General features: G+C 59.5%; 3 protein-coding genes and 1 long non-coding RNA gene across 6 annotated transcripts in view; 2 read left to right on the plus strand and 2 right to left on the minus strand.

Moving 5' to 3' along the window:
* On the plus strand, positions 1-18342 carry MLLT6 (MLLT6, PHD finger containing). 3 transcript variants are annotated; one of them, XM_041001727.1, is made up of 20 exons: positions 1-171; positions 1394-1473; positions 1883-1937; positions 2122-2231; positions 3165-3268; positions 3474-3567; positions 4997-5194; positions 5704-5802; positions 7828-8053; positions 8481-9095; positions 9483-9664; positions 9869-9974; positions 10966-11032; positions 11130-11275; positions 11602-11799; positions 11921-12009; positions 12847-13196; positions 13561-13651; positions 14054-14383; positions 14874-18342. In XM_041001727.1, exons 1-20 carry the CDS (start codon positions 63-65, stop codon positions 14913-14915), a joined length of 3291 nt encoding a protein of 1096 aa, XP_040857661.1. In that variant the 5' UTR covers positions 1-62; the 3' UTR covers positions 14916-18342. The 3 variants fall into 3 exon arrangements, with proteins under 3 accessions (XP_040857661.1, XP_040857662.1, XP_040857663.1); XM_041001728.1 differs by having other exon boundaries at positions 7828-7969; XM_041001729.1 differs by lacking the exons at positions 13561-13651; positions 14054-14383; positions 14874-18342 and adding an exon at positions 13280-13542.
* LOC121170478 overlaps positions 17271-27499 on the minus strand; it is a 13889-nt gene continuing 3660 nt past the window's right edge. Inside the window, exon 3 of the long non-coding RNA XR_005885967.1 lies at positions 17271-17405. This is a non-coding gene — a long non-coding RNA (uncharacterized LOC121170478). The remainder of the gene's footprint in view (positions 17406-27499) is intronic.
* On the plus strand, positions 18917-21500 carry CISD3 (CDGSH iron sulfur domain 3). Its single transcript, XM_041001732.1, has 5 exons — positions 18917-19015; positions 19238-19273; positions 19731-19850; positions 21160-21401; positions 21450-21500. The coding sequence occupies exons 1-4, from the start codon at positions 18968-18970 to the stop codon at positions 21337-21339; spliced, it is 384 nt and encodes a 127-aa protein (XP_040857666.1). The 5' UTR covers positions 18917-18967; the 3' UTR covers positions 21340-21401; positions 21450-21500.
* The window catches only part of PCGF2 (polycomb group ring finger 2), a 5179-nt gene continuing 524 nt past the window's right edge, over positions 22845-27499 (minus strand). The window contains exons 2-9 of the mRNA XM_041001730.1: positions 27325-27421; positions 27122-27177; positions 26986-27036; positions 26740-26848; positions 26587-26641; positions 26399-26494; positions 23706-23786; positions 22845-23388 (exon numbers count right to left, since the gene is read on the minus strand). Coding sequence (XP_040857664.1) covers positions 23011-23388; positions 23706-23786; positions 26399-26494; positions 26587-26641; positions 26740-26848; positions 26986-27036; positions 27122-27177; positions 27325-27421 — 923 coding nt within the window. The 3' untranslated portion in view covers positions 22845-23010. The remainder of the gene's footprint in view (positions 23389-23705; positions 23787-26398; positions 26495-26586; positions 26642-26739; positions 26849-26985; positions 27037-27121; positions 27178-27324; positions 27422-27499) is intronic.

Below are 27499 nucleotides of genomic sequence, written 5' to 3' on the forward strand. Positions count from 1 at the left end.
CCTGACCCCCGACCCCCGCCGGCCGGCCCCCCGCCCCAGCCCCGGAGGGAGCTCATGGGAGTATGAAGGAGATGGTAGGAGGCTGCTGCGTATGTTCGGACGAGAGGGGCTGGGCCGAGAACCCGCTGGTCTACTGCGATGGGCACGCATGCAGCGTGGCCGTCCACCAAGGTACGCCGTGCTGGTGGTGGGGTGGGGGGAGTTGGGGCCGGGGATGGGAGGGGGCGGCGGCGGGACCCCCGGGGGCGGCGTGCGCTTGGGGCGCCCCGGGCCGCGCCCTCCCGAGACCTCCTGGGGCTCGCGCGCCCTTCCCCCACCCCACCTGAAGGCCGAGGGAGGCGGAGGGGGTGTCCCCGCTACCCGGTCCTTAAGGACCCGGTCAGGGCATTGTTTTCTCGCCTATTGTTCCGGGCCTCGCGTCCCCCCCGCGCCCCCCCGCAACCCCAAGTTGAGGGAGTTTGGGGAGAGTCTGGGGAGCGACTGAGGGAACTCCCGGCGCCCCACACCGCCCCTGTCGGGGGGCGGCCCGGGCTGTGTTTACCTGCGAGGTGTCCCCTCCCGCCGGGTTATTTTGGTCCTGGCTCCCGGAGGAAGAGGTCAAGGGGGGTCATTTCCCCCCCTTCGCTTCCGGATGCTGGGAGGAGCGGAGTTGGGAAAGGGAGGAGAAGGGTCCCAGGAGAGCGAGGACTGGGAGCAGCCCCTGGGGAGGGAGAGGTTGTGCAGGGGGGTAGGGAGGCGGGCTCCTCCCCCCTCCGGGAATGCAGGGAGTACGAGGTTCAGGAGTTTCCCCCAGCAGCAAGAAGCACATGGCCCAGGAGTTAACTCCTTGAGGAGTCTTGCCGAGGGCGCAGGCTGGCATCTCCTGCTTGTCTGGCACAGCCAGCTGGGTCCCCTCCACTTCCTGGGACACCCCACCACCATCCAGCTGTGGCTGCGGGCTCTTCCCGCCATTCCCCTGCACTCCCTCACGTGTGCTGCACCTGTGCTCTGCCGACCTGTGCCTGGGATAGTGGGAGCAGATGAGGAATCTTTGGCCCTCAGCTTGCCCACCTGGCCCCTTACTGGCCCTTTAAGGAGTGATGCCTCCACACCTCCCCTCCCCCCCATAACAACAAAATCTGTTTGCTTGTGGTGCTGTTTCTTGGCTCCTAATGCTTGGGGTCTGGCAAGCACTGGGAAGCAGGTCCAAAAAGGGCATGGGTGGAGGGGAGGATCTGGAAGTTTAAGGTCAGACTCTGACTTCCTGCCCTGTGGCTGTGTGCTTGGATGCTGCCCTAGAGTACCCTTTGTGGGGGTGTGGTCAGGGAGGGGAGCAGTCTACTCCACCTGCCGCTGCCCCCCACATGGGCTCTGGGAGAAAATCCTTGTTGACAGCTTTGTCCCCTGCCCCTAGCTTGCTATGGCATCGTTCAGGTGCCCACAGGACCCTGGTTCTGCCGGAAATGTGAGTCTCAGGAGAGAGCAGCCAGGGTGGTGAGTTCCAGACCCAGACCCCCTACCCTGCCCCCTCCCACTCCCACCCCCTCCCGACCGACCCTTTCCCCCCCACACCTGAGCTAAGGCTGGGGTGGGGTTCCCACAGCACTTCCTGTTTCCTGTACACCTGTCACCAGCCCCATCCCTTGCACGGCTCATCCCTCCTTCTGCCCCACCTCTGGTCCCCACTCCAGGGACATAGAGGTTTGTCTCTGAATTTGGGGTTACCTGGGAAAGCGGAAGGAGAGCTGGGGAGACACCTGTGTCCCTGTAGCCCAGACCTTGGTGACTCTTGCCCTCACCTCCCTTGTCACTGTCACTTGGCCCTGATTATTTAGCCAGGGCCCTCGGGCATGAACAGCAGTGCCCCAATCCCTGTGTCGTTCCCCCCCCCTTGCATTGGCAGAGGTGTGAGCTGTGCCCACACAAAGACGGGGCGTTGAAGAGGACCGACAATGGAGGTGAGCCTCAAGTTCCAGGGCTCAGCCACGGAGGCCGCCAGGACCCCACCCTAAGCAGGGCATAGGGCACAGGAGTCTAGTGGCTAGGCTGTGGAGGAGGAAAGGGTGGCATGGGGCTGTGGTTGCCAGCGGTGGGGTCTCAGGCTCGCCATCCGCAGCTGAGGCTGACCCTGCATCGCCCCAGGCTGGGCCCACGTGGTGTGTGCCCTCTACATCCCTGAAGTGCAGTTCGCCAACGTGCTCACCATGGAGCCCATCGTGCTGCAGTACGTGCCTCATGATCGCTTCAACAAGGTCAGCACCCCTGCTGGGCCCCGGCCCGGGCCCCTGGCCAGCCATCTTTGGGTCTGTCCACTGCACTCTTCTTTCTGTCTAGTCAGCACTTTGCAGGCACTTAGGCTATAGGTAGGTATGTACCTGTGACCCAGACTCCTGTACACACACACGCACACACACACACACGCACACACACACACACGCACACACACACACACACAGAGCAGGAGAAAATAGACTCCCCCCAGGCCAGAGCTCAGCAAACAGTTCACTCAGTTGTGTCCCTGGACACATTTTGCTGGGTGCATACTGCGTGCCTGACCCAGCGCAGTGTTCTGGAGTGGTCACGGTCAATGTGCTGCCTCCCCGTCCCATGACACCCAGGGCCTTCTAGGCAGAGACCATCCATCTCATTGAGCAAGCAAGTGGAACAGGTGCTGTGCAGGCCATCAGCAAGGCACTGAACTAACACTCCCCTCTGTGGGCTTACTTCGGGCCGCAGTGGCCAAAGAGAAGTCCTTTTTAGGCTAAGACCCAATGCAAGGGTCGGGAGGGGGCAGAGCCAGCCTTGAGACCAGAGGGGTCTCTGATTCCAGCCAGAAGCAATAGTCTATGCAAAGACCATTTCCACATGAGCAAGTTAAGCACAGTTCCTGGCCTTGTAGAGCTCAGGACCCCAGGACTGTGCTATCCGCAGGGGAGCCACCAGCCACATGCAGTTGTGTTGTTTAGAATTGGGTCCCCGTCCCCTCACCCCTGGGAGCACTAGCCAGTCACCTGTAGAATTAGACACCACTGTGTTGGCAAGTGCAGGTCATAAACCTTGCCATCACTGGGAACATTCTCTTGGACAACACTGCTCTAGAATGGTGATGAGAGGTTGGCATTGTGGGGGGAGGTCTTGAGATGAGGGCTACCCAGAGGGGGGGACAATCGTGCTATATCCCTTAGACCTGCTACATCTGCGAGGAGCAGGGTCGGGAAAGCAAGGCAGCCTCGGGGGCCTGTATGACCTGTAACCGTCACGGATGCCGACAAGCTTTCCATGTCACCTGGTGAGACCACCCTGTCCCCACCCTTTCCCCAGCCCTGCTTGGTCACTGACAGCTACCCAGTGGGCACACCTTCACTGCTGTCTCTGGTGGCAGTGCCCCTGCTGGCCTTGGATGGGCTTGGCATCACCTGGGCGGTCAGGGGTGGAGGCAGGTGGCCTGTCTGGTCTGTGGCCACACCCTCCTCAGGCTCCCTTCTCTGGATCAGTGCCCAAATGGCAGGTCTGCTGTGTGAGGAAGAAGTGCTGGAGGTAGACAATGTCAAGTACTGCGGCTACTGCAAATACCACTTCAGCAAGATGGTGAGTGCTTCTGCCCACACTCAAGGGTGTGGACATGGGGCCTGGGCTAGGGTCAGGGCTGGGGTTGGGAGGACAAGGGAGGAGAGAGCTCTCCATTCGAAGAGGGATACATGATAAAGTTTGGTTTGAGAGGTGTGACTTTGAGCTTAGCTAAGCCATCCGCAGCACAAGTGGCAGCTCAGCTCTGGCCCACCAGTCAGTGTGGAAGGCTTCAAGGAAGACGCCATCAAGGCAGAAGTGGGAGGTAGCCCTTGTGCAGGTGCACGCCTCTCCTGGGCGCTTAATCTACTGTGGTGGGGGGCCTCTGAGCAGCCTGAGAACTGGGCACGCTGTGTCCTTTCCAGCTGTGGAAACCACTGGGCTCCTGGAGGTTCCCTAACTTGCTTCTCCACAGCTGCAGGGGATCTGGAACGGGCAGTGTGGCCCGATTGTTCCTGGGGAACAGTCTTGGGGAGGAGACTGTGGCTTGGTCCTCACCCCTAGGCTGCAGCCGTGGGCCATAAGCAGGAGGGCAGCATGATCAGATTTGTTCTCTGGGAGGATTACCCAGGCAGCGCGGGGCAGCAGATTGGAAACACCCAGGCCAGTGGCTGGCAGACAGCTGTGAGCCAGGGGGTGGAGGGAGGAGGCAGGATGCTAGTGCCGTTTCTAGGTAAACTTGGCCTGGTCGTGGGGGTAACTGAGACACCGCGTGGGGAAAGCCAGAACGTGAATTTCCCCACACACACCCAGGCGGCCCCGCGTGGCCTGTCACTGTTGCGGTAGGTTCCACCCTGTTACTGCCCAATTGTCTGGTTTGGGCGCAAAGTCATGAGGCTGCCTTGGTTTCCTGGTATGATGAGGATGTAGGATAACCTGAGTGATAAGGCACTCAGGTTGGTGTGCTGCCAGTGTTGGGTGGAGATGTGAAGACTGGATGGCTGGCTGAGCAGCCTGGGAGGGTATTGGGGGGTCAGGGAAGGGACAGATGAACCCTGGCTGGAGGAGGCGACAGGAAGGCTTTCCAAGGGCTTTGTCAGGGGTGTTGCTGTCCCACCCTCTCTCTGGGTCAAGGGAAGAACATTTTGGGAACCACTGTGCATGGTGTGTGTGGGGGAAGGACCAGACTCTATGGCAGAAGGGGTGGAGTGTTGGCACAGGACAGGATATCGAGGTGCCAGGCTCTCCTCTCCAGGGGAGGAGGCATAAAGAGGCTGTGGCTCGAGGGCACAGTGCAAAGAGTGGGTGCAAAGGGGAAAGAGAGACGCCCTCTGCCTCCTCCTGACCTCACAGTGTAAGCTACAAGGCTGTGCAAACCTGAGCATGCACAAAGGTCCTGAGACAAGGGTCCACCCAGCACTGGGCAGGCCCACGGGACTTCACCTTCAGGATCTCTCTGAGCTGAGGGAGAGGAGAGGATGGGGCCAGCTGTCTCCCTGCTCTCCTCCAGAAGACGTCCCGGCCCACCAGTGGGGGAGGAGGAGCGGGTGGCAGCGGCGGCGGAGGTGGAAGCAGCAGCGGCGGCGGTGGTGGAGGTGGCACCGGGGGTGGGAGCAGCAGCTTCATCGCTGGCCGGAGAAGCCGGTCAGCCTCACCGTCCACCCAGCCGGAAAAGCACGCCAGCCACCACGAGCGCAGCCAGAAGAAGGTGAGGCCCGCCCTGCATCACCCCTGTCCGCAGCCCGCATGCATCTTCACTAGCACAGGGGGCTGGTTCCTCCTTCCAGAAACTTCCAGTACAGTCCTCACCAACATACCCACTGCCAGGTCTTGTCCTCATCTTTCCTCTGAGGCCACTGAGGAACAGGAGGGGGTGAGGGAGTGGAATGAGAGGTTTTCAGAGGGTAGAGGTCTGCCAAATCCTCCCTGTGACCTGACTGTGTCCCCAAGGCCCCTGAAATAGAGCTGTGTGTGCTCACATGCATGTCCACAGTCCAGCCATGTGCTAACCCAGGTCATGCCCTTGTTCCCTCACACCACATACCACACATGCTTTTCCCTCTGTACTGTACAGCTCCCCATTCCAGGGGCACCCCCGGCAGGTATGTGCCTGCCATTGATGTTGCTCTGTGTCACTGGTGTACTCATGGGAGCAGCAACCCCCGCGCCCCACGCTCCACTTCCTGCACTCATGTCCCATCACTTCTCCCTCTGCAGAGTCGAAAAGACAAAGAACGCCTTAAACAGAAGCACAAGAAGCGGCCTGAGTCACCTCCCAGCATCCTCACCCCGCCTGTGGTCCCCACTGCTGACAAGGTACTGCTGCCAACAGGCAGGAGTCAGGACATGCCATCTGTTTTGGGCTGGAGGGGGGAGAGTCAGAGTACACAGGGGACCCCAGCACCTTTCCCATGGCTGCAGATTCATGTTTCTCCTTGCTGTACCTCCAGTCTCCTCATGCCCCTAGAATGAGCCTGCAGCCTCAGACCTCCAAGTCACTGGCCAGCCAGGACAGTAGGGTACCACCCTCCTGCTGACTGCCAGATGTGCCTGTCAGCAGTCAGGTCCAGCACTCAGGCCTGCTGAGAGCTCCTGGGGCCCCAGCAACAGGCAGAGGATCCGTCATTTATCAAGACAATGCCCAAAGCCTGGGCCGTAGCCCAGGTCCCACCCATGCAGGTTATAGGGCTGAAGGCGCTGGCCGGGATGGTATTCATAGGAAGCCCTAACTCCCCCCCTGCGTCCCACCCTTCCTGACAGGGGCAGGGACGTCAGGCCATGTCTGGATGAGCAACAGGCAGGCCTGACCCTAATCCAAGCCAGAACAGCCCGCCTTGCCTCGGCCTCAGGCCTGCCTTGCTCAAGTGTCCAGGGGTCTGAAAGGGCTACTTTCTCCTGTCGCCATCATGGTTCACCTAGGCCTGCCTCCTTCCGCTCCTCCTCTGGAGGTTGGCACAGCCCTGAGCATCTTAGCAGGAGGCTCAGGTATTGGGTTTCAAGGATGATGTTGCTGCGGCAGCTGCCCCAGTTGCCTGCTCACCTTCCCACTTACATGGGGGCTCACCTGACCTTTCCAGGGGCTGGCCGGCAGATCGGGAGATCTGAGAGATCCTCTGGGATTGGCCTGGTCCCTGGGAAGGCCACGAGCTCTGTCTGCTCCAGCCTTTCAGCCGTTCTCCCCCCCGGCCCCCTCTGCCTGTGTTCTCAGCCACATCTGGCTCCCTTCAGAACTCCAGCTGTTGAGAAGAACAAAGAGGAAGATGGAGCCGAGCTCCACCAGGGAGGGCCAGCGCAGGGTGGCTCTCCTACTCTCCTGTGTTCCCTAGCCTCTCCCTCGCGTTTGCTGATTCAGCACAGTTCCCGATACCTGCTCTCCACCTTGTGGGAGGAATGGAGCGGGGAGGACAGGCAGCAGGCTCTCTTCCAGAACCCAGGCCTGGAAAGGGGACATGGGGTGCACTTTATCCCCGAGAGAACCCAAGCAGACTGGTATTGGATTAACCCCATTTCATAAATGAGGAAAGCGGAGACAACACTGAGGTTAAGTTGGCTAGAAGCTCCCAGCCGGTAAGCAGCCCAGCTGAGATAAACAGCTGAAATGTGATGTGGGCATAGGCCTGACCGCCATGCGAAGCTGCTACCTCTCCCACTGCCTTTAGCCCATGGAGCTGGCACTCTGCCATGTGACCCCTCAGCATGTCATCTGCTCCATGAGTGAGGCTGAGATGCCAACCAGCAGGACACATGCTCAAGCCCCTGCCCCACGGATGCCCACACGGCTGCACGTCCCACCACCACCAGCCGCCCAGTGGGTTAATGAAGCCCTCTGGTAGGCACAGTCTGCAGCAAGGTAGCATGGTGCCTGCTGATGTGTCTTGGAAAGAAGAAGACAGAAAGACTCACTCCATGCCCCGGGTACCTAGCAAGGCTTTGGGACACAGAGGACACTGGAGCTGGCTTTTGGAGGTGAAGTGCCCCAGGGAGACCGAGGCCAAGACTTCTGAGCTCAAGCCAGGGCAAGTTGGCCAGGAATAGCATGGTGTGGTGAGAGAGGGGCAAAAGCCAGGTGGCTGCAGATTCCAGTACAAAAGGACAGAGTGGTGGCACAGGAGATCCTAGTCTCTGACCCTGAACTACTTCAAGAGGCAGATAAGGATTTAGGTACAGTCCTATGCAGGTTCAGTGCTCCTCGGTCTCACTCCAGGAGTCGTGGTCCCTGGGCCCCTGGGTGGCTGCCCAGCCAGGGACTCCCAGTTGGGTCCTCCTGCTTCATCCCAGCTCAGAGACATATCCAGCGGGGTAGCAGAACTGAGCCTTGGCATGTCTGCCCGCCTGACCCAGGTCTCCTCGTCGGCATCGTCGTCCTCCCACCATGAGGCCAGCACTCAGGAGACCTCGGAGAGCAGCAACAGAGACTCCAAGGGGAAAAAGTCTTCCAGCCACAGCCTGGGTCATAAAGGCAAGAAACTGAGTAGTGGGAAAGGTGTGAGCAGTTTGACCTCGGCTTCATCCTCTTCCTCGTCCTCCTCCTCCTCCTCCTCCTCTGGAGGACCCTTCCAGCCTACAGGTGAGTGGGGCCTCCGGGGAGGAGGCTGGGGCAGGGACAACATTTGGCTCCACACTGTCCCAGTAGGGGCCCTTGCCTGTGGGGGTGTGAGGATCATCAGGTTGGTTCTGGAGGACCTTGCAGGATCCCCTGTGGTCCTCCCCTCAGCTCTTCCCTCTGGAGCTAGAACACCTTGCCCCTCCCTCTGAGGCCCCACCCTCCAGCCCTGCAAGAACTTGGCCTCTGGTATTGCTGGGAGGCCACTGGGATGAAAGTTTCTTTCCTATTTTATTACAGGTGGGAAGGTTGGGGGATGGGGAACACCTGTCTCAGAGCATAAATGAGACAGAGCTGGGACAGGAAGCCGGCCTTCAACCTGCCGGGCTCAGCACACTGGGAGTGGGAGATAGCCTGGGCTGTAGCTGTAACTCCTTTTCCCTCCGTGCAGTATCATCCCTGCAGAGCTCTCCTGATTTTTCTGCATTCCCCAAACTGGAGCAGCCGGAGGAGGACAAGTACTCCAAGCCTGCGGTCCCCACCCCTCCAGCCCCTCCCTCGCCTCCAGCCTCAGAGCCCCCCAAGGCTGACCTCTTTGAACAGAAGGTGGTCTTCTCTGGCTTTGGGCCCATCATGCGCTTCTCCACCACCCCCTCCAGCTCGGGCCGGGTCCGGGCCCCCTCCCCTGGGGACTATAAGTCTCCCCACATCTCTGCTTCCGGGGCTTCAGCAGGCACCCACAAACGGATGCCTGCACTGAGCGCCACCCCTGCACCTGCTGAGGAGACGCCCGAAGTAGGCCTGAAGGAGAGGAAGCACAAAGCCAGCAAGAGGAGCCGCCATGGGCCAGGACGTCCCAGGGGCAGCCGCAACAAGGATGGCCCTGGCGGCCTGACTGCCCCTTCCCTGCCCGGCGCCCAGCTGGCGGGCTTCACGGCCACTGCTGCCTCACCCTTCTCTGGAGGTTCCCTGGTCAGCTGTGGCCTAGGCGGTCTGGCCTCCCGCACCTTTGGCCCTTCTGGAAGCCTGCCCAGCCTGAGCCTGGAGTCTCCCTTGTTGGGGGCAGGTAAGCAGCCCCTGGGGTGAGTGGGCATTCCTAGGCTTTGCCAGTCTGGCAGTGGGACAGAGGCATAAACATGGAGACAACAAATGGGATGGGATCTGCTTGAAAGGACAGAGGTGACAGGCTCCTGCTAGCAGCTGGAGAAATCAGGGGTAGACAGTCAGTAGGACATGCTGCATTTGCAGAGAACTAGAAAAGCACTGAGCTGGGGCAGGGCAGGACAGGCTAGTGTGCAGGTGTGTCAGGTGGCTGTCATCATGGGAAGGGGCAGTCTCTGAGTAGGACTGGACGGGTGTGTGTGCTGCTGGGGCCCAGAGGGTGTGCCCCTGGGCAGGTGGCAGGTGACAGCTGGAGTGCAAGCTGACCCAGCTTCCTCTTGCATCCTTCCAGGCATCTACACCAGTAACAAGGACCCCATCTCCCACGGTGGCGGGATGCTACGGGCTGTGTGCAGCACCCCGCTCTCCTCCAGCCTGCTGGGGGCCCCTGGGGCCTCAGCCCTCCCCCGCCTCAGCCGCTCCCCATTCACCAGCACCCTGCCCTCCTCTTCTGCTTCTATCTCCACCACTCAGGTAGGGCCTTGCTCCTGGCTCCCCTTCCTCCTCCCTGCCCCCCACCCCAGGGCAAGTCAAGGAAGAGCGGATGGAGTGCTGAGCTCCACTGCCTGACAGTGCCCCCTCTTCCCTGGCCCTGTGTCCTCCCCAGCACTCCTCCCCAGCCCTCCCCCCCACACGGCCATACTCTAGCTCCAGGCTGCATTCTCCCCCTCCCCTCAGGTCTTTTCTCTGGCTGGTTCTACCTTTAGCCTCCCCTCTACCCACATCTTTGGAACTCCAGTGGGTGCCGTTAACCCCCTCACCCAGGCCGAGAGCAGCCACACAGGTATGTGACCTCAGATCCAAATCCCCTCTCCTCTCACAGGCCCAAGGCCACTGCCGCCACCTGCCTGTGACCCCAGAAGGGATGTGGGCAAGCTTGCTGACTGCCCCCGCCCTCTGGCCGTGACCCACCCTGCCTACAAGGCTTCACTTTCCCCTTCACATGCATTGCTGGGGATCAGAGCAGGACAGAAGTACTGTCCCATGCCTCAAAAGACAGGACAGAGGGGTTGGGGACTGTCCACCACAGAGGACAAGGAAGTGATAGAACCAGAGTCTCTGCCTGGAGCTCTGACCCCTGTGGGTAGTCCCCCGCCTCAGCTCCTGGGGTGTCCTGTGGAGCCTGGGATCTGCCCTCACAGCTGGGCTACCAACTGGGTTTTTAGGAATTAAGGGGGCCTGCCCCAAGTTCCCACCTTCCCCCTGGAGATTCCCCAGCCTGGGAGCTGATGGGTGTGGAGACACCACTTGGCTGTTGGGTGGAGTAGGGCCCAGCCCCAAGCCCTGGCTTCTGATTAAAGACCCAAGGAGTGGAGAGAGTGTGTGTAAGAGAGAGACTATTTTCTGAAATTCAGATCAGGTCTCAGGAGAGAGGGCCACACCCCAGGACTCGGGCTCGACAGGAGGCAGTTGGTGTGTAAATTCTAATTATGGATAACACTAATGATGCCAGTAGCTGTAGTGACTGAGGGCTTGGGGGGCCGAGCGCCTAGCCCTGGTGTCTGGGACCTTAGAGGTCGATGGGGAGCTTGAAGTCACACAGCAGCTCCATCTAGGTCTCGGGAGAAATAGGACAGTGGCTTTCCTTGGGCAGCAGGGACCAATCTGCCTGGAGGGAGGTGAGCAGACACTGGGCATTACCCCGAGAGCCATAGGGTTTCCCTTCTGGACTCTCCCGTGCTGGGATTTGGGGACCCTGGGGGAGGAGACACAACAGCCACCTCGGGAGGTGGGGATGACCCCTCCCTGCTGACTCTGCTGTCTGTTCTTCTAAGAGCCAGACCTGGAGGACTGCAGCTTCCGGTGTCGGGGAACCTCTCCCCAGGAGAGTCTGTCTTCCATGTGAGGGAGGGGCAGCCCTGGAGACGGGCGGGGTGGGGGCCTTGGAGGTGGGAGGTGCGAGGTGAGCCTGAGCTCTCGGTTGCTCTTCTTACCCCAGGTCTCCCATCAGCAGCCTCCCCGCACTCTTCGATCAGACCGCGTCGGCACCCTGCGGGGGCGTGCAACTTGACCCTGCAGCCCCGGGAACCACCAACATGGAGCAGCTGCTGGAGAAGCAGGGAGATGGGGAAGCCGGGGTCAACAGTGAGGAGCGAGGGGCGGGGAACCCTGACTCATCCCTCCCTCCCTCCCTCCTGCCGGGTCCCCAGGGTCCGCCCTTTAATCCTGGCTGGGCAGATCTTCTGGCAGAGCTCCCCCTGCACCTGCCTTAGACCTGACTATACCCGGACTGCTTCTCCTGCTCCTAGCCCCCACCCCCCAGCCCAGGTTCCGCCTCTCCATCCCAGATCCCGCCTCTTGTGGGGGCTCACCCATACTTCTGCTCCCTGCTTTAGCTGCTGGCCCCACCCCGGCCCCGCCTCCCTGCTGCTGGCCCCGCCAGCCTGAGCTTTGTGCCTCCCCTCCCACAGTCGTGGAGATGCTGAAGGCGCTACACGCGCTGCAGAAGGAGAACTTGCGGCTGCAGGAGCAGATCCTAAGCCTGACGGCCAAGAAGGAGCGACTGCAGATCCTCAACGTGCAACTCTCCGTGCCCTTTCCCGCCCTGCCTGCTGCTCTGCCCGCTGCCAACGGCCCACTCCCGGGGCCCTACGGCCTGCCTCCCCAAGGTGAGGGACCCCTTGTCCAGCCTGTGAGCAGGAGGAAGGGCCAGGGCGGGGAAGGGGCCTGCTTTTTCCGAGCACCCACTCCAGCTGCCGCTTCCCCCCACCCCCTCCACTGCCCTGGCAGCCGGCAGCAGCGACTCCTTGAGCACCAGCAAGAGCCCTCCTGGCAAGAGCAGTCTGGGCCTGGATCACTCGCTGTCCACGTCTTCCGAGGTGTGTGGGGCCAGGAGGGGGCAGTGCCCTTGCCCTGGCTCAGGGGGAGGGGCTGCTCCACCTGTAGGCCTGACTCCCTGCTCATTCCTTCAGCAAGGAATCTTGCTGCCTGGCAAGTGGGTAGAAAACAGAGCCGGCTCAGCCCTACCTCCAAAGGATAGCAGCAAATAGCATAGGCCCCCAGCAGCAGCAGCAGCAGCAGCAGTGCAGAGGTGGCACTGGCTGGCGGGGAAGGAAGGCTCTGCATATTTGGGGTTGGTCAGGGCAGGGCTGTTTGAGGAATGCTCAGGACGGGGTGATTCCAGCAGGGGCTGTGGAGTTAGTGGGTTGGAATAGCAGCTGCTCTTCCTGTGTTGTAGTCTTCTTGGAATGAACCTGGTCTGCTTTCTGCCACCAATGACCTCCTTCTGGTTTCAGTCACTGTGTAGACTAGGTGCTAACATCCTCCCTCCCATCCCTGGGGGATTATGAGTGAGTCAGCTAAGAGGCAGTGGTAACCCAGGTCACCCCCATGGTAGCGTGGTTGGCATGGGATGGGATGGGGCCCTGGGTCTTCCCCAAATTGTGCTGCTCTTGCCTGCAGCTTGGCTTCTCTGCAGGCTCAACAAGAACAGCCCCAGCATCACTATCCCATAGCATTCCGGGGAAGTGGTGCTCACTGCTGCTGATGGAGACTGGAGACTTAGCCCTGTCCCCCATCCTGCTGCTTTTTTCAGGGTGTCTATGGGTGAGGCAGAGGTGGAGGAGCTCTGTGAGAGAACTGGTGGGGGCCAGGCTGGGGACCAGGATGGTCACATTGGCCTTCTGTATCCTAACCCCTCCCCACTCCCTCCGCAGGACCCTCACTCAGGCTGCCCGAGCCGCAGCAGCTCGTCACTGTCCTTCCACAGCACGCCTCCACCGCTGCCCCTGCTCCAGCAGAGCCCTGCCACCCTGCCCCTGGCCCTGCCAGGGGCCCCGGCCCCGCTCCCACCCCAGCCACAAAACGGACTGGGCCGGGCTCCTGGGACGGCGGGGCTGGGAGCCATGCCCATGGCTGAGGGGCTGCTCGGGGGGCTGGCAGGCAGTGGGGGCCTGCCCCTCAATGGGCTCCTAGGGGGGTTGAATGGAACTGCTGCCCCCAACCCTGTGGGCTTGAGCCAGGCTGGTGCGACCCCCACACTGCAACTGTCAGGCTGTCTCAACAGGTGAGTCCCAAGGGTGGCAGTAGGGAGGGGGGCACCAGGAGGGGTTCTCCTTGAAGCATCGCTGATCCCCTCATCTTACCCAGGAGCTGAGCTTAAGCAGCTCTTGGTCCCTGGTTTTCCCCCTCCCCCTCTACTGGGTGTCCTTTGGGGTCAGGAGCCTACCCACCTGCCCTGCCCCACTCTGGCTTCCCCTCCTGAGAAATGTCTCCATCCAGTTTATGCCTTTCCACTGGCCCCGTGCAGCACAGACATCTAAGCTCTCTGGCCCCTGTCTCCATGTCCACGTCCAGGGGGGGACGGGAGCTGGAGGAGTGTGGGCAGAGCATCCCTGAGTCTTCCCCACCCTCCCTTTGTACTGCCGCAGCCTCACGGAGCAGCAGAGACACCTTCTGCAGCAGCAAGAGCAGCAGTTGCAGCAGCTGCAGCAGCTCCTGGCCTCCCCGCAGCTGACCCCAGTAAGGAAGGGGCTCCTGGGTCCCTTCCCCAGCTCTGCTCGAAAGGGCTGAGCTCTGAGGAGCCATGTCTAGGCGAGAGAGGGGACGCTCCTGGCTGGCTGTGACATGGAGCCCCTAGGATTGGAGCTGGGTCCCTTTTGGGTGTGGTTGGGAGGCATCTGGGGCTGGAACTTCAGGTTACGTAGTTGTGCTGGGATCTAGTGTCTGCCAGCTCCCAGGTCTTCCAAGAAGATTGTGTGGTCCAAATGGGGAAACTGAGGCCCCACAATGGCAGTTAAGCCAGTTAGTCTCCCAGGGTCTGGTCCCACTGTTGTAGTAGGATGGAGCTGGGCCAAGCAGGGCAAGTGGGGTCAGGGAAGACCCCACAGGGCCCCTGGGCCCACACTCAGTCTGCCCTTGCAGGAACACCAGACTGTGGTATATCAGATGATCCAGCAGATCCAGCAGAAGCGGGAACTGCAGCGGCTACAGATGGCTGGGGGCTCCCAGCTGCCCATGGCCAGCCTGCTGGCAGGAAGCTCCACCCCCCTGCTCTCAGCGGGCACCCCTGGCCTGCTGCCCGCCGGAGCCCTGGTGGCTCCCTCACTTGGCAACAACACGAGCCTGCTGGCCGCAGCTGCAGCGGCTGCAGCAGTAGCTGCAGCAGGCGGGCCTCCCGTGCTCACGGCCCAGACCAACCCCTTCCTCGGCCTGTCGGGAGCTGATGGCAGCAGTAGTGGCTCCAAAGGAGGGGTGAGTAAGGAGTCTGGGGTGCACAGAGATGAATCGCCAGATGAACATCAGATGCAACAGCTGGGGAAGGCAGTTCCTCCTCCTTCACCCTAGCCCTGCTCAGACGTCAAGTTGCTTCTTGCAGAGCCCTGGGAGCTGCTGGGTGCAAGGGCTAACAAAGAACCAATCAGAGCAGAGCTGGCCCCCGGGAGGACCAGTGAGAACAGGCCATTTGCTTTTCAGAGCAGACCAATTAGAAAGCAGGCCACCCTCCCTACCTGTTCTGAGGGCTCCACTGCCTGCTGACCTTGGCATGCCATGGGTGTGCACCTGCGTGCTCTGTGGCAGGGTAGCTTTTCCACCCTACCTGTTGACCCTGGCGTGCACCTGCCAGAGCCCAGGCCCCGCCTCTTGCGCTCTCTAGCAGCTGTCTTGGTCCAGGAAGCTCTTTTCAGCTGAGCACTAGGGCCGGACGCCTCCCAAATCTGGGCCTCCCTTGTTCTCTTTCCAGACCGCTGACAAAGGAGCCTCAGCCAATCAGGAAAAAGGCTAAAACTCCAAACACACATCCCTGACCCTGCCACGTGGAACGGACAGATCCTGGCCTGAGAGGTCCTAGCCTGGAGCAGGCGCCAGCACCCAGACACTGGAGAGCCCCAGCCCAGAGCCTGAGCTGGGCCCAGCCGGGGAGCATGGGTGACACTCCTGGTGCTGGAAACTAAGGGAGGAGCTCCTTCCACCTGGCCCATACCCCTCCCTGCATCGTCCTCCCCACAAGGCAAGGCGGGTGGGGGGGCGAGAGAATAGATCCCAAGCCTGCCCAGGAGCTGTCCTCCCCCAGCACCTGGCCCTGGGGCTCCAGAGAGCAAAGTGGGCCGTGGTCCAAGTGGCACTTGGTAGGCCTCACCTCCTCATGTGGGTCTGCACTTGAACAGGGCAGAGAGACAAGCCCAGGGCCCGGCCCTGGCTTGAAGGTGTCGTGCAGAGAAGGGCTGGCCAGACTTGATGTGCAGTTTCTTCCCAGTCTGGGCAGGTGGCAGATGGGCTCCTGGGACTGCTGTTGGCCAGCCCTCCCTGCCCGGGGGGGTCACAAGCCAAGCTTGTAAAATCCCAGAGGTGGAGGGGGGTTGAGGGAGGGGCCCAGTGCTGGGGAGGGGCAGGTGCGGAAGGGGCCAGACTGGCTCTGTTGCCCCGCCCATTTTTTGCACTATTGGCTTGAGGAGTGCGGAGGGTGGGGAGATGGAGCCACCTGACCCACAGAGCAAATGTGTGTGTGTGTGTGCGCGCGCGCGCGCGCGCGTGTGTGTGTGTGTGTGTGTGTGTGTGTGTGTCTCTCTACCATGGACCTGTGGCAGCCAAGGGCAGGGACAGGAGCAAAAGGAACAAAGGTCACAGGATGTGGAGGATGTGCAGGGCATGGAGGGTGGGGCACCTGCCCCACCTCACCACCTTCTGTTCCTGTGTGGGGCATGATTGGTTAACACAAACCAGAACAGTACTCCAGTATTGGAGAGAAACTGGGGGCTGGGGGCTTCAAATCAGGGTACCATCCTGCCTTCCCTCCCCTAGGCCCTCTTGGTCTCAGGGCCCCCCTCCCCTCCTGGTGTGTAGTCTTTCTTCCCTGCACAAGGGGAGCCCCAGAGATGGGGGGAGGGGGGAGGGGTACAGTGCCACTTCTTTTAGCAGTTAGCCAGCCTGCTTCTCACCCCCATACCCTAGGGAAGCCCGTTAAGCTGACCTGATGCCTGTCTTTCCCCTCACCTGCCAGCCATTTGGGGAAGGTGGTTAGTGACCCCTTGCCGGTGGGCCTCTGGGAAGCCTGTGTCCCTGGGTCAGTGCACTGGGGGCTCCGCCCTCCCCTGACACTCCCTTCCTGTCCATCTCTTTGCATGTGTGAGGTTTTTTTTTTTTTGTGTGTGTGTGTGTGTTTCCGTTTGGGTTTTGTTGTTGGGTATTTTTTGGTTGTTTTTTTTTTTAAATAAAGAAAAGAAGAGGTGTATATTTTTGGCAACGACAGAAATGTAGTGCAGATATATTTTTGCCTGTGCTGCTCAACTGTTTTTTTCTGATACTGAGAATAATATTAATATTCCTGTTGATAAGACTTTGTAAGACATTAGGGAGGTGATGACAGGGGAGGGGGCGTCCTGAGGTGATCTCTTGGGCACTTGCAAGGGCTTGGGGGAGGGGGAAGCTGCTGTAATGACCTCAGAAATTCTCTGTATTAACGTTCAATATGGGTTAGGAAGAAGTGATAGACTTGAGCATTTATTCATCGTAATCAATTAGGCTTCTTGACTCCCTGTCCCTAAGCTACTGGAAAGAGAAGTGGCTCTGGGAGATGCCCATTGCTGCCCAGGTTACCTGCTGTGTAGAGGGCAGCCCCTCCCAGGCTGCCAAGTCTAAGCAGGAGGTCCGCTGGGCCTCCCCTGCCCTGGGGCCGGGGGTCGAGGCTCTTCCAGCCCCCACCCGCCAAGAGTGCGTGATGTACAACTCCCCCAAGCCTCTGGCATTTCCTAGGTAGCGGTGCTGTGTTGGTGGTTATGAGGCATCAGGCGGACCCAAAGAAGGGAGCTAAGCTGGATGTGGGTATGTGCTGCCCAGGAGGGGGCAGGACCCCATGAAGGAGGACAGGCACCGCCACCCTGCCCTCTCCCTGCCTCAGCCTCTTTTTTGAAAATTGTATTTGGGTGAGGTTGGATAGACACACAGATTTGTAGTCCTCTTGCCTGGGGGAGGGGAAGGATGTGGGTTGCGGAACGGAAGTGGAGTGTGCAAACCTGTGTGAGCTGCGCTTGTGCTGTGTCCCCCTTAGTAGGGGGTGAGGGGTGCTGTGCCCAGGGAGCCTGTGTCCAGCCAAGGGCCACGACTGGCTCACAACTGTCCCAGCTGGAGGGGACTTGGTCCTGGGGTCATTTAGGTCAGCTGTGTGCTTCACAGGTGACCATCCCAAGTCTGGCATGGGGACACGGCTCTGTAATGGAGCCAGAGACAGCCTTAGGACCAAGCCTGCTGGTCTGGGCTCCCAGGCCGGCCACACAGCCTCGGTGCGTGTGTGTGTGTGTGCGCAGCGCCATTGGGGGGGAGGGCATCTGTGGCACTGACTGTCCAGCGCTGGCCACACAGCCTCGGGGTGTGTGTGTGTGTGTGTGTGTGTGTGTGTGCAGCGCCATTGGGGGCAGGGCATCTGTGGCACTGACTGTCCAGCGCACAGCTGTTGGATCCTCTTGAGACAAACGACACTTTAAGGGTTGCCTTTTTTTTTTTTTTTCATTCTTTCGTTTTTCCTGTTTGTGGGGTTTTTCCCCTCTGGCTCCTGAGTCTGCTGTGACCTCTGGGTGCCCACCCTGGCCTCTTAGGGAGGATCTAGACAAGGAGGGAAACCTCCATGCCCCCCTCCCTAGACCGGAAACAGGCTTCTGGGGGCGGCACCTGTAGGTACAAGGGGCAGGAGTTGGGAGCTTGTTCCCAGTTCAACTCAATTCCAACTGACTCCCAGAGAAGAGTACCTGCTGGGGCAGGGGTCACGTGGGTGGGTGGCAGGGCTGAGCAGTCCTGGCTCCCTCCTGCCATACCCCTGGGATTACACCTGCTGCCATCCCCGCAGTCCCCAGCCACAGTATCTACTGAGGAGCTGGCCACTCCGCCTCTGCTGGTCACTTCCTCCGGCCAGACTTGGGACTTGGGTGGTGGGACTGGAGACCTGAACCCCAGCCCTCCACCCCCTGCCCAACCTGTTTCCATGTAGCCGACCCTTCCTAGGGGGCAGGGAGGGGAAGCCGAAGGTTGCAATTCCCAGGGGCCCTTTGGCATTCTAGAACCTTTCTATCCTCAGCCCCAAAGGCACGGCCCCTGCCACCTCCAAGCCTGGAATTGTGTTTAACCCGGATCTTGTATCTTTGTATAACGGATGTCATTTGTACGAAGGGCAGTTCATAAACAGCACTTGTTCTTTTAATAAAAGAATGTTTTACAAAAAATCCCAGAGAGATTCGCCTTGTCTTTACATTTTCATTTTCCTCTTTACCTGAGCGTCTGGCACAGATAATCTTCCTTTGGCTGGGTTCCTGCCCAAACCAAGAACCAGGAACTTCCTCCGGATTCCCAGTGGGTGGCAGGGACCATCACCTGCTCCTCCCAGCATGCGTGCGTGGTTACCAGGATGCTGGATTGGGGGGGGACACCTCAAACCCGATAAGGAACAAGGGTGCCCTAAGCCGAGATTTAACTCTGTCTGACCGGTCCACCAGGGGCGCCTGAAGTGGGGGCACAGCCTGGAACACCACCGGGAGTAGCGGTCTAGGAGCCTGCAAACTCAATCGCACACACCGTTCTGGTGCGTGTTCAAACCGCAAGAGCCAGCGCCCCACAGCAGGATTCTAACTCACCGACTCGGCCCGGAGGCGATGCCTGCCCGGTCTCATGGAGGCGCCCACTTGGGGTGCATCGCTGCAGGCCAAGGGGACCATGCCCGGAGCTCCCGCAGCCGCTTCCGGGCCGGGCTGCTCTGGGCGGGCCGCGGGGCGGAGGGAGTCGGGAAGGTGACCCGGCAGGGGCGGAGCCGGCACGCACTGCCGGGCGGCCGTAGCCGGACGGAGCTCGGCCATGGGCGGCGAGCGGATGGTGCTGCGGCGGGCGGCGCACGGTGCCCTGGTGAGACACCCACCCCTGCCTTGCCAGCCCTCCGCTTGTCTCCTCGCTGCCCTCAGCAGCCTTGGCATAAGAGAGCGCCCTGCTGGATGCGGGCCTCCTCCTCAGCAAGTCTCCTTTCTCTCTAGGAACCCCTTGTCTGACCCTCTTATTTCTCTCATGCGCCCTCAGCCCAGCCCCTCACCACTAATCCCATTTCTGTTTCAATGCCTGTGTGCCTCACAGATGCTGGGCCCTGCGCGGAACATCTCCTCATGGCTGGTAAGCACTCCTTCCCCTCCCCCAATCCCGCACAAGTTTCCCGCCCAGTCCCCAAACCACCGAGGCAGCAGTCAGGGACTAGAGCACCCTTCCCAGCGTCCAGCGCCCCTGTTGCCTGCATGGCTCCCAATGAGTGGGGCAGGACCAGGAGCCAAGCTTTTGGCGGGAAGCCTCACAGCGCATGATAGAGGAAGCCCCAGGTGCAGGGACCCCTGTCTCCTCTCCCTGGCACCCTGGTGTGAGTCAGGACGGGAGGGAAGGCAGCTGGACCTTCATCCCTGAGTACCTGGTAGCCTTGAAATGCTATCCTTATCCTATTGCCTCTTGGAGGCAGCGTCCTGGGAGAGTCGCGTCACATCAGCCTCCTGTGGGCGAGACAGAGCAGACCCCAGACACAGGCAGGAAGAGTTTTCACCGCTTTCTGCTGACCCCAAGCCCTCATGTTCCCTGGCCACAGGCCCGATGGTTCCCCAAAGTCCCAGCCAAGCCCGTCGTGGCCCTGAAAACACCCATCAAGGTGGAGTTGGTGGCTGGGAAAACCTACCGGTGGTGTGTGTGTGGCCGCAGCAAGAAGCAGGTGAGAGACCCCCTACCCTATTGTAGGACACCTCTGCCTGATGTCCCTGCCCACCCACTGTGCCCCTCCCATTCCCACACATCCCCAGGGAATTGGGGGTGGCAGCACACCCACACTGACCGGAGACAGGGTCAGCTGTAACCTAGGGCTCCTGACTCTGCACCTGCCCCTTGGAGGGGGCCAGGGCCGGGGACTGCGGGCAGGCTGCCGGAGGGCAGGCTCCGGGACTCCTCTGCCTGCACTGCTGCCTTCACCATGTTTCCCCTCTCCAAAGGCCTGTATTTCTCATTCCTTCCTCCAGGCAGTGTTCTAAGCCTCAGACTCCAACACTAGGGAGACGGGCCGGCTCATCTGCTCCCCAAGCTGGCCCAGGGATCCTTCAGAGCCCCAGGCTTCTCGCCACCCTTCTGCCCCAGTGGGAGCCCTGGACGTGATCTTGGCCTCTGGGCCCCTTTCTTCCGAGCTGCCATTCATCATGGTACCAGCAACCCTGGCTTCCGTTCCCACTTTCCCACAGATTGGCAATGGCCTTGGGATAGGTCTGTGTGGGGCTGGAGTTGTGCCCTCGGCCTGCAACCCTTCCTTGGGTGTGGCACGCCAGCCTCTGCCTCCTGTCCTTTGGAGCAGGTTGCTCATGTTTTATGTGCTTCTCTCACTTTTCCTCCCATCCCACCTTGACCCCAAGGTCAAGATGCTGTGGCTGCCGCTGTGCACCTTCCTGGACCCCTCTCCAGGACCCAGTCTGTCCCCCAATGGCTCTGGGGATGATAAGGAGTATGCCCCACCTTAGGCAGCCAGTGGGAAGTGGGATATCCCTGTCCCCCAACGTGGGCCTACCTGTTGGACAAAACTCCCACAGCCTGAAAGTACAGTGCACGCAGTGGCCGCTCAAGCCATCCAAGTTCTTTCCCCAGGAATGCAGGCAAAGGACACAGATTTCCCTGAACCAGGGAGGTGCCACTGTTCCGGGCAAAAGTAACGCCACACACAGACCTCGAGTGCGAATGCTGCTCCGACTTGCAGTGTTACCTGTAGCACTGCCATGTGGCCTGGCACCTGCCACTTCCCATGAGCAAAGTGCATAATGACCAGTGCCGATTTCCTCCTGACTGTGTTACTCCCAGTCCCCACCCCATGACAGTGAATGAGCCCAGGCAGCCTCTCTGTGCCACGCCAGCTGCGCCAGCCACGCCAGCCACACCAGCCACACCAGCCGCGCCATGGAGCAGTGCTCTCCTGAGCTCTCCCAGACCCGCCCAGCCTTGCCAGTCCAGGTCAGGTCTTTGACTGTCTCTCCTTCTCCCTCCAGCCCTTCTGTGACGGCTCTCACTTCTTCCAACGCACTGGCCTGTCCCCACTCAAGTTCAAGGCCCAGGAGACCCGTACAGTGGCTCTCTGCACCTGCAAGGCCAGCCAGAAGCCACCATTCTGTGATGGAACACACAAGAATGAGAGTATACAGAAGGCAGAGGTGGGCTCCCCTGTCTGAGTTGGCAGTCTCAGTGGCCTGGGCTTCGGGCCTCCCACACCCCGAGAGGATCCTGGGCTGGCCTGCGGCGGGGAGGCATTCCCTGTCCTGAGCGCCCCAGTCTCAGGCAGCTGGGGGTTCCCGACTCAGCGGCTGCTGGTATATAGAGATGGGATTAAAGAAACATGCCCACACAGAGCGGTTACTGTGGTCACTGGTGGGAATCCCATGCCTCCTGCTCCATTTTTTTTCCCCAAATATTTGCTTTCTCTGACTTGAAAGGCAAGAAAGAGAGCTTGTGTCCACTCTGCACTCCTCAGATGCCTGTGACAGCTAGGGCTGGGCCAGGCCCATGCCAGGGCCAGGAGCTCCATCTGGCTTTTCCACGAGTGGCAGGCACCAGGCACTTGAGCCTGCCAGGTGCATCAGCAGGGAGCTGGCTCAGAAGCGGAGTACTTGGGATTTGAATTTGAACCAGAAACCCAGGATAATGACCACAGCCTTATCGCACTCCATCACAATGTGACTGGCTACAGGCGGTCTAACCATAGAGCCCCCAAAGTAGGCTGCCAGCGCATGCCCTGTGTGTCCCACAGAGAACTCTGGGCCCTGGTGAATATGCAGCATTTATTACAAAGCCAACAGATACAGCCTGTCCTCGGGTAGAGGAGGGGACAGTCCCAGGGACACACAGACACACTACGAGGGATGTGACTTCCTGGCTCTTCCCTCCTCCACATCTGGACGTTTGCCGGCAGGGAGCTGCTGGGCTCTGCCCCTTGGTTCAGGGCTCTGTCCCTCGGCGCTGGGCTCCAAGGTTCCAGTTTCTGCTTCTTTGTGCTTTTGGGTGCTTCCTTCGCATTGTCCCAACTTGGCTGAGGGTAGGGAGGGGGCTAGAGCGCCACTTGCCCTGAGTGAAACTGGGCTCTGTGCTTGTCGGAGGACAACCCCAGCCCCACCCTGCACTCTGGGGAGACCCAGCCACCAATCCTGACACAGGGTCCTGGGTGAGGGAGGAGGGGGACGAGGCAGCATACAGCACTGAAGCCACCATGGGGAGTTTCCCAGCTGTGGCCTCCATATCCACGTGCATGAGGGTAGGGGGAGGAAAGACGAGGCAGAACTGTGTGTTCTTTGCACAGACTTCCCACTGCCAGAGGAGGCGAGGGAGAGGCCATCTCCACTGTCCACTTGCTCCTCAGAACCAGGGGAACTTCTGGAAAAGGCACTGAGCAATGCTGTGGACATTCGACAAGGGGAGAAGGGGCAGGGCAGGCCTTGCCCCCCAAACTGTTCGGGCTTGTGCCTATAGATTTGAGGGATACCCTGCCCACCAAGGGAAACAGAGGTATGCAAGCATCACTTTACTGGGGCTCCACCTCCAGTACCCCCAAAGTGAGATTACAAGACCTTCTAAAAATGAACACCCCATGCCCTCCACCACACACACACACACACACAATTTGTTTCCTGTGGCATTTAAATTAATCTGGCTGGTCCTTAGAAAATAAGTATGTATATTTGGGTTTTCCTATGTACATATATATAGAGATTTATTTATAAAACCCACCCCCACCCACCCCTGTGGTGGAAGGAGCTGGGGAAAGTAGAAGAGGTGGGAAAAAAAAGGGCCCAGAAAAAGTGGAGGGAGTGGAGAGGCATGGCTGGAAAGGAGGCAGAGGGTCCCTTTCCTCAAGTTAAAGGGGAAACGGGAGCTCCATTGACAGTCATCTTGCGCCCCCTGCTGGTGGAGGAAGGGGCTTGCAGGCAGTTCGAGGTGCCTCCATTGGCGGCGGCGCTGGCCCCACTGGCTGCTGAAGGGGGAGTCGGGGAGATAGGGTGGGGGGCCGGGGTACCGTGGGCGCTGGGAGAGCCATGGGAGGGAGTGGCTGGGCTGGGCAAGGAGGAGGAGGTGGCCGGCAGGGTGGCAGGACTGGGAGCCTTGTCGCTGATGGACTCACACTCAGATGCCCCACTGGTGTTGGTACCCTCCGAGGGCGTGGGCACAGAGGGCAGGGTGAGCCGCTTGCAGGCCGGCTGGACACGGTACTTGAGGGGAAGTGGACCATTCTGTGGGGAGAAGCAGGGGAAGGGAAGGTCAGGGGATGCTGCCCAGCTGCATCCCGCAGCACCCAGGGAGGAACAAAAGGAAAAAGGCATGGCCTAGAACCTGGAGAGCCAGCGTGAGACAAAGCTGGCCAGGCCAGAGGCAGCACCAGGGCCCACAAGGGCCCAGCCACACTGCCCACCCCAAGCCAGGGCTGGGAATCTGTCCCAGGAGCCCTCTCAGAGAGATGACCTGATGTGGCAAGACCAGCCAGGGGTTCACAGGCTGTGGAAGTGGCCTCCCTGCCTTCTCCGGCCCCACACAGGGCTGTGCAGCTCACCCGCCGCCAGGGGTAGATGTAGGCAATGTCCATGAGCGTGTAGTATTCCTTCAGGGGCTCGTCCTCGTATAACACCTCCACCTGGGGACGAGGACAGATGTTGTAAGCCTGACCTGGCTCAGATCGCCCGGCCGAGAGTGTCAGGGAAGGAGAGATGGGCCTGCAAGCTCTGCATGATGCTGGGCTTGATCTCCCCATCAGAACCGTCCTAACACCACTACTGACCCCCACTACTGACCCGTGGATGGGAAGGGGCGTGCAAGCAGACCCCCTGTGGACCGCCCCATTCCCAGCCATGCCTACGGCTCTCCATGGCCCTATCTGTCTGTGGAAGGATTGCCGAGGCACTGGATGTCCCTCTGGCTGTGGTGCAATTGCCTGGGACACATTCAGAAATACGGATTCCCCTGGCCAATGGAGACACCCGTGTCCCACACTGGAATACAAATTTGCTTTCTTCTTTTCTTTGAAAGATTTATTTTTATTGGGAAGGCAGATTTACAGAGAGGAGAAGTGGAAAGAAAGATCTTCCATCCACTGGTTTACTCCCCAAGTGGCCGCAACCACTGGAGCTGAGCTGATCCAAAGCCAGCAGCCAGGAGCTTCTATTGGGTCTCTCACATGGGTCCTCTTCTGCTTTCCCAGGCCACAAGCAGGGAGCCAGGACACAAACTAGCACCCATATGGGATGCCAGTGCCAAGAGATGTTAGCCAACTGAACCATCAGGTGCTAGCCCCAAAAACTTTTGAAAGGCAGTTTTAGAGAGAGAGAGAGAGACAGTCTTCCATCTACCAGTTCACTCCCTAAATGGATGCAATAGCTGAGATCAAGCCAGACAAGCTAGGAGCTTGGAGCTTCTTCTAGGTCTCCCATGTGGCTGCAGGAGCCCGAGCACCTGGGCCATCCCCTGCTGCCTTCCCAGGTGCATGAGCAGGAGCTGGATATCAGAAGTGGAGTAGCCAGGACCTGAACCCAGCAACACAGGGATATGGGCATCGCAAATGGAGGCTTCGTGTGCTACACCATCACACATGGCTCCAGCTTCTTGAGAATGCAGACCTTGGAAACAGCTGTGACAACTCAAGGCACTGGGTTCCTGGCTCTCTCAAAGGAGACCTGGACTGAGTCCAGGGCGCCCAGCCTGCCCTGGCCCAGCCCTAGGCATTGTGGGCACTTGAGGCATTCAGGGAGCTCTGCCTCTCAAATTTACGAAAAAATAAGGACCCCCAGAGGTTCTAAATTCACCACTGAAATGTGACATCAGACACAGGATTCTATTACTGCTTTTCTTTTTAAAAGGCAAAGTGTGGGACCCAGCATAGTAGCCTAGTGTCTAAAGTCCTCGCCTTGTATGTGCCAGGATCCCATCTGGCCACTGGTACTAATCCGGTTCTAACTGGCTAACTGCTGGTGGCCTGGGAAAGCAGTAGAGGATGGCCCAAAACCTTGGGACCTTGTGCCCACGTGGAAGACCCAGAGGCTGCAGGATTTAGGTTCCTGGCTTCGGATCAGCTCAGCTCCAGCCATTGCGGCTGCTTGGGGAATGAATCAGCGGACGGAAGATCTTCCTCTATGTCTCTCCTCCTCTCGGTATATCTGACTTTCCAATAAAAATAAGTCTTAAGAAAAAAAAAGGGCAGAGTGTGAAAGAGAGAGGGACAGAGAGAGAGGGAAAGAAAATCTTCCATTTACTCATTTACTCCCCAAATGCCTGGAACAGCTGTGGCTGGACCAGGCTGAAGGCAAGAGCCCCAAACTCCAACTGGGTCTCTGACATGGGTGGCAGGGGTCCAAGAGCTTGGACCTGATGTCTCCCAGAGCATGCGGGGACCACCCACTGTGCCACTGTGCCCAGCCCTGACCCAAGAGGTGTGGGATTCTTTTGTTGTTGTAAAGATTTATTTATTTTTATTACAAAGTCAAATATACACAGAGGAGGAGAGACAGAGAGGAAGATTTTCCATCTGATGATTCATTCCCCAAGTGAGTGCAACGGCCGGTGCTATGCCGATCCAAGGCCAGGAGCCAGGAACTTCCTCCAGGTCTCCCACACAGGTGGAGGATCCCAAATCTTTGGGTCGTCCTTGACTGCTTTCCCGGGCCACAAGCAGGGAGCTGGATGGGAAGTGGAGCTGCCGGGATTAGAACCAGCACCCATATGGGATCCGGGCACATGCAAGGTGAGGACTTTAGCCGCTAGGCCATACCGCCGGGCCTGAGGTGTGGGATTCTAAACACCATGAGTAGGACCCTGTGTCCTCGACTTGCAACTCCAAACATGATTGCTGGGCCTGTGGCATAAGCAATGCCAGGAAGCTAGAGAGGAAGGCAGCATCCGCTGCAAGGGACCAGCTGTGTGGGGGCCAGGCCTGGCACACACACTGAAGTTCAAGGTCTGACTTCTGGAGCTCCTCAAGGATCACAGAGTGGCTTCCCAAGCCAGCTGTGCCTGGGAAGGCCCTGTCTCCTCTTTCTCTCTCTGTCACACACGTCTGCCATGGTTCTGAGTGTGCAAGCATGCGTGCATGGACACACACCCTGTCCTGGCCCCAGGCAGTTCTGCACACTTCCATAGCACAGACTAATCGTGAGGTTGGGCTCAGTGGCACATGCCTGCCAGTTTCCGGTAAGACCCCTGGCCAGCGCTGCCCAATGGTGGGGCCCTACCGCACCCCCACCCCCAGGCACTCACCTTATACTTGCTTGGCACATCCATTTTGTTGCGGAGAAATTTAGCAAGGTGCATGACGGTCATGGCTGCCGGGCACCGCAGGAAACGCACCCCTGTCTGCTGGGGGAGAGGCGCCGTGGGGTGGGGTCCACCTAGAACCCCTCCCTCCCCTAGCGGCTGGCCCATCCCAGACAGACCTCAACACTCACCTTCTCCTTTTCCCCATCCCTGTTCTCTACTGGGCCCTTCTTCTCCTCCCGGTCCCTGGGGTAGAAGACAGCATGGAGTTAGGAAGACTCTGGGATGGGTGGGACCCCCGCCTCATGCATGCAGCCCAGTGCAGGGCCCTGGGCGGGACTTGCCTGACACCTTCGTAGAACTCAATGGAAAGGCTGACAATCTCATCGTCGCTCAGTGCACCCTTCTCCTGCTCTAGGACTTCACCGCGGTCCTCATTGGAGCCATTGGGGACTGCAAAATGAGACAGCTCAGAGAAGACTGGCTAAGGGTGCAGGAAGGGTAACTCCACTGGGCGAGCCTGTGGCTGGCAAGTGGCAAGGGCGGCAGGTGGCACACACGCGTGTACAACCACACACATGTGCACTCACCCTCTGTCAGTGGGTAGGCAGCATAGAAATCCCGCCGGCGTTTCATCTCATCTGGAAGTAGCAACAGGATGTGAGGGGTTAGCTGGCTGGGGCCAGCCCGGGGCCACTGGGCAGGAGGGAGGAGGGGCACAGATACCTTTAAAAAGACCAGGGACCAGTTTGTAGACGATGTCTTGGAGGGTTTTGTCAGACCTGGAAAAGAACGGACAGACAGGAACCTGTGAGTGGCTGGCCACCTTGCTCACCCCTGTGCCATAACTGCAGGGGCTGGAAAGGGCCCAGGGGCATAGAGAACCAGGCTCGGACCAGAGGCTGAGCTGAGTGGGGAGCTGTGCCCACCTGATGCTCAGCAGCGGCCGAGTCTTGTGCACCTGTGCATCACACATAGGGCAGTATTTGTTGGTTTCCAGGTAGCGTACAATGCAGGTTTTGCAGACTTGGGGTACGGGATGGAGAGAGAGGAAAGTCAAGTTTTAGTGAGGGCAGACACCCCTTCCCCTTTTCACCTTGTTCC

Source organism: Ochotona curzoniae, unplaced genomic scaffold (genome assembly GCF_017591425.1).
Source record: "Ochotona curzoniae isolate NIBS_2020 unplaced genomic scaffold, NIBS_Ocur_1.0 scaffold_2453, whole genome shotgun sequence".
Taxonomy (NCBI): domain Eukaryota; kingdom Metazoa; phylum Chordata; class Mammalia; order Lagomorpha; family Ochotonidae; genus Ochotona; species Ochotona curzoniae.

Bases quoted from the DNA above. Each gene is read 5' to 3' on its own strand.
- MLLT6 (XM_041001727.1), top strand. From the start codon at position 63: ATGAAGGAGATGGTAGGAGGCTGCTGCGTATGTTCGGACGAGAGGGGC. The intron at 9,096-9,482 runs GTAAGCAGCCCC...GCATCCTTCCAG, and splicing joins GTCTCCCTTGTTGGGGGCAG to GCATCTACACCAGTAACAAG. The intron at 13,197-13,560 runs GTGAGTCCCAAG...GTACTGCCGCAG, and splicing joins CTGTCAGGCTGTCTCAACAG to CCTCACGGAGCAGCAGAGAC.
- CISD3 (XM_041001732.1), top strand. From the start codon at position 18,968: ATGGGCGGCGAGCGGATGGTGCTGCGGCGGGCGGCGCACGGTGCCCTG. The intron at 19,016-19,237 runs GTGAGACACCCA...TGTGCCTCACAG, and splicing joins GGGCGGCGCACGGTGCCCTG to ATGCTGGGCCCTGCGCGGAA. The intron at 19,274-19,730 runs GTAAGCACTCCT...CCCTGGCCACAG, and splicing joins GGAACATCTCCTCATGGCTG to GCCCGATGGTTCCCCAAAGT.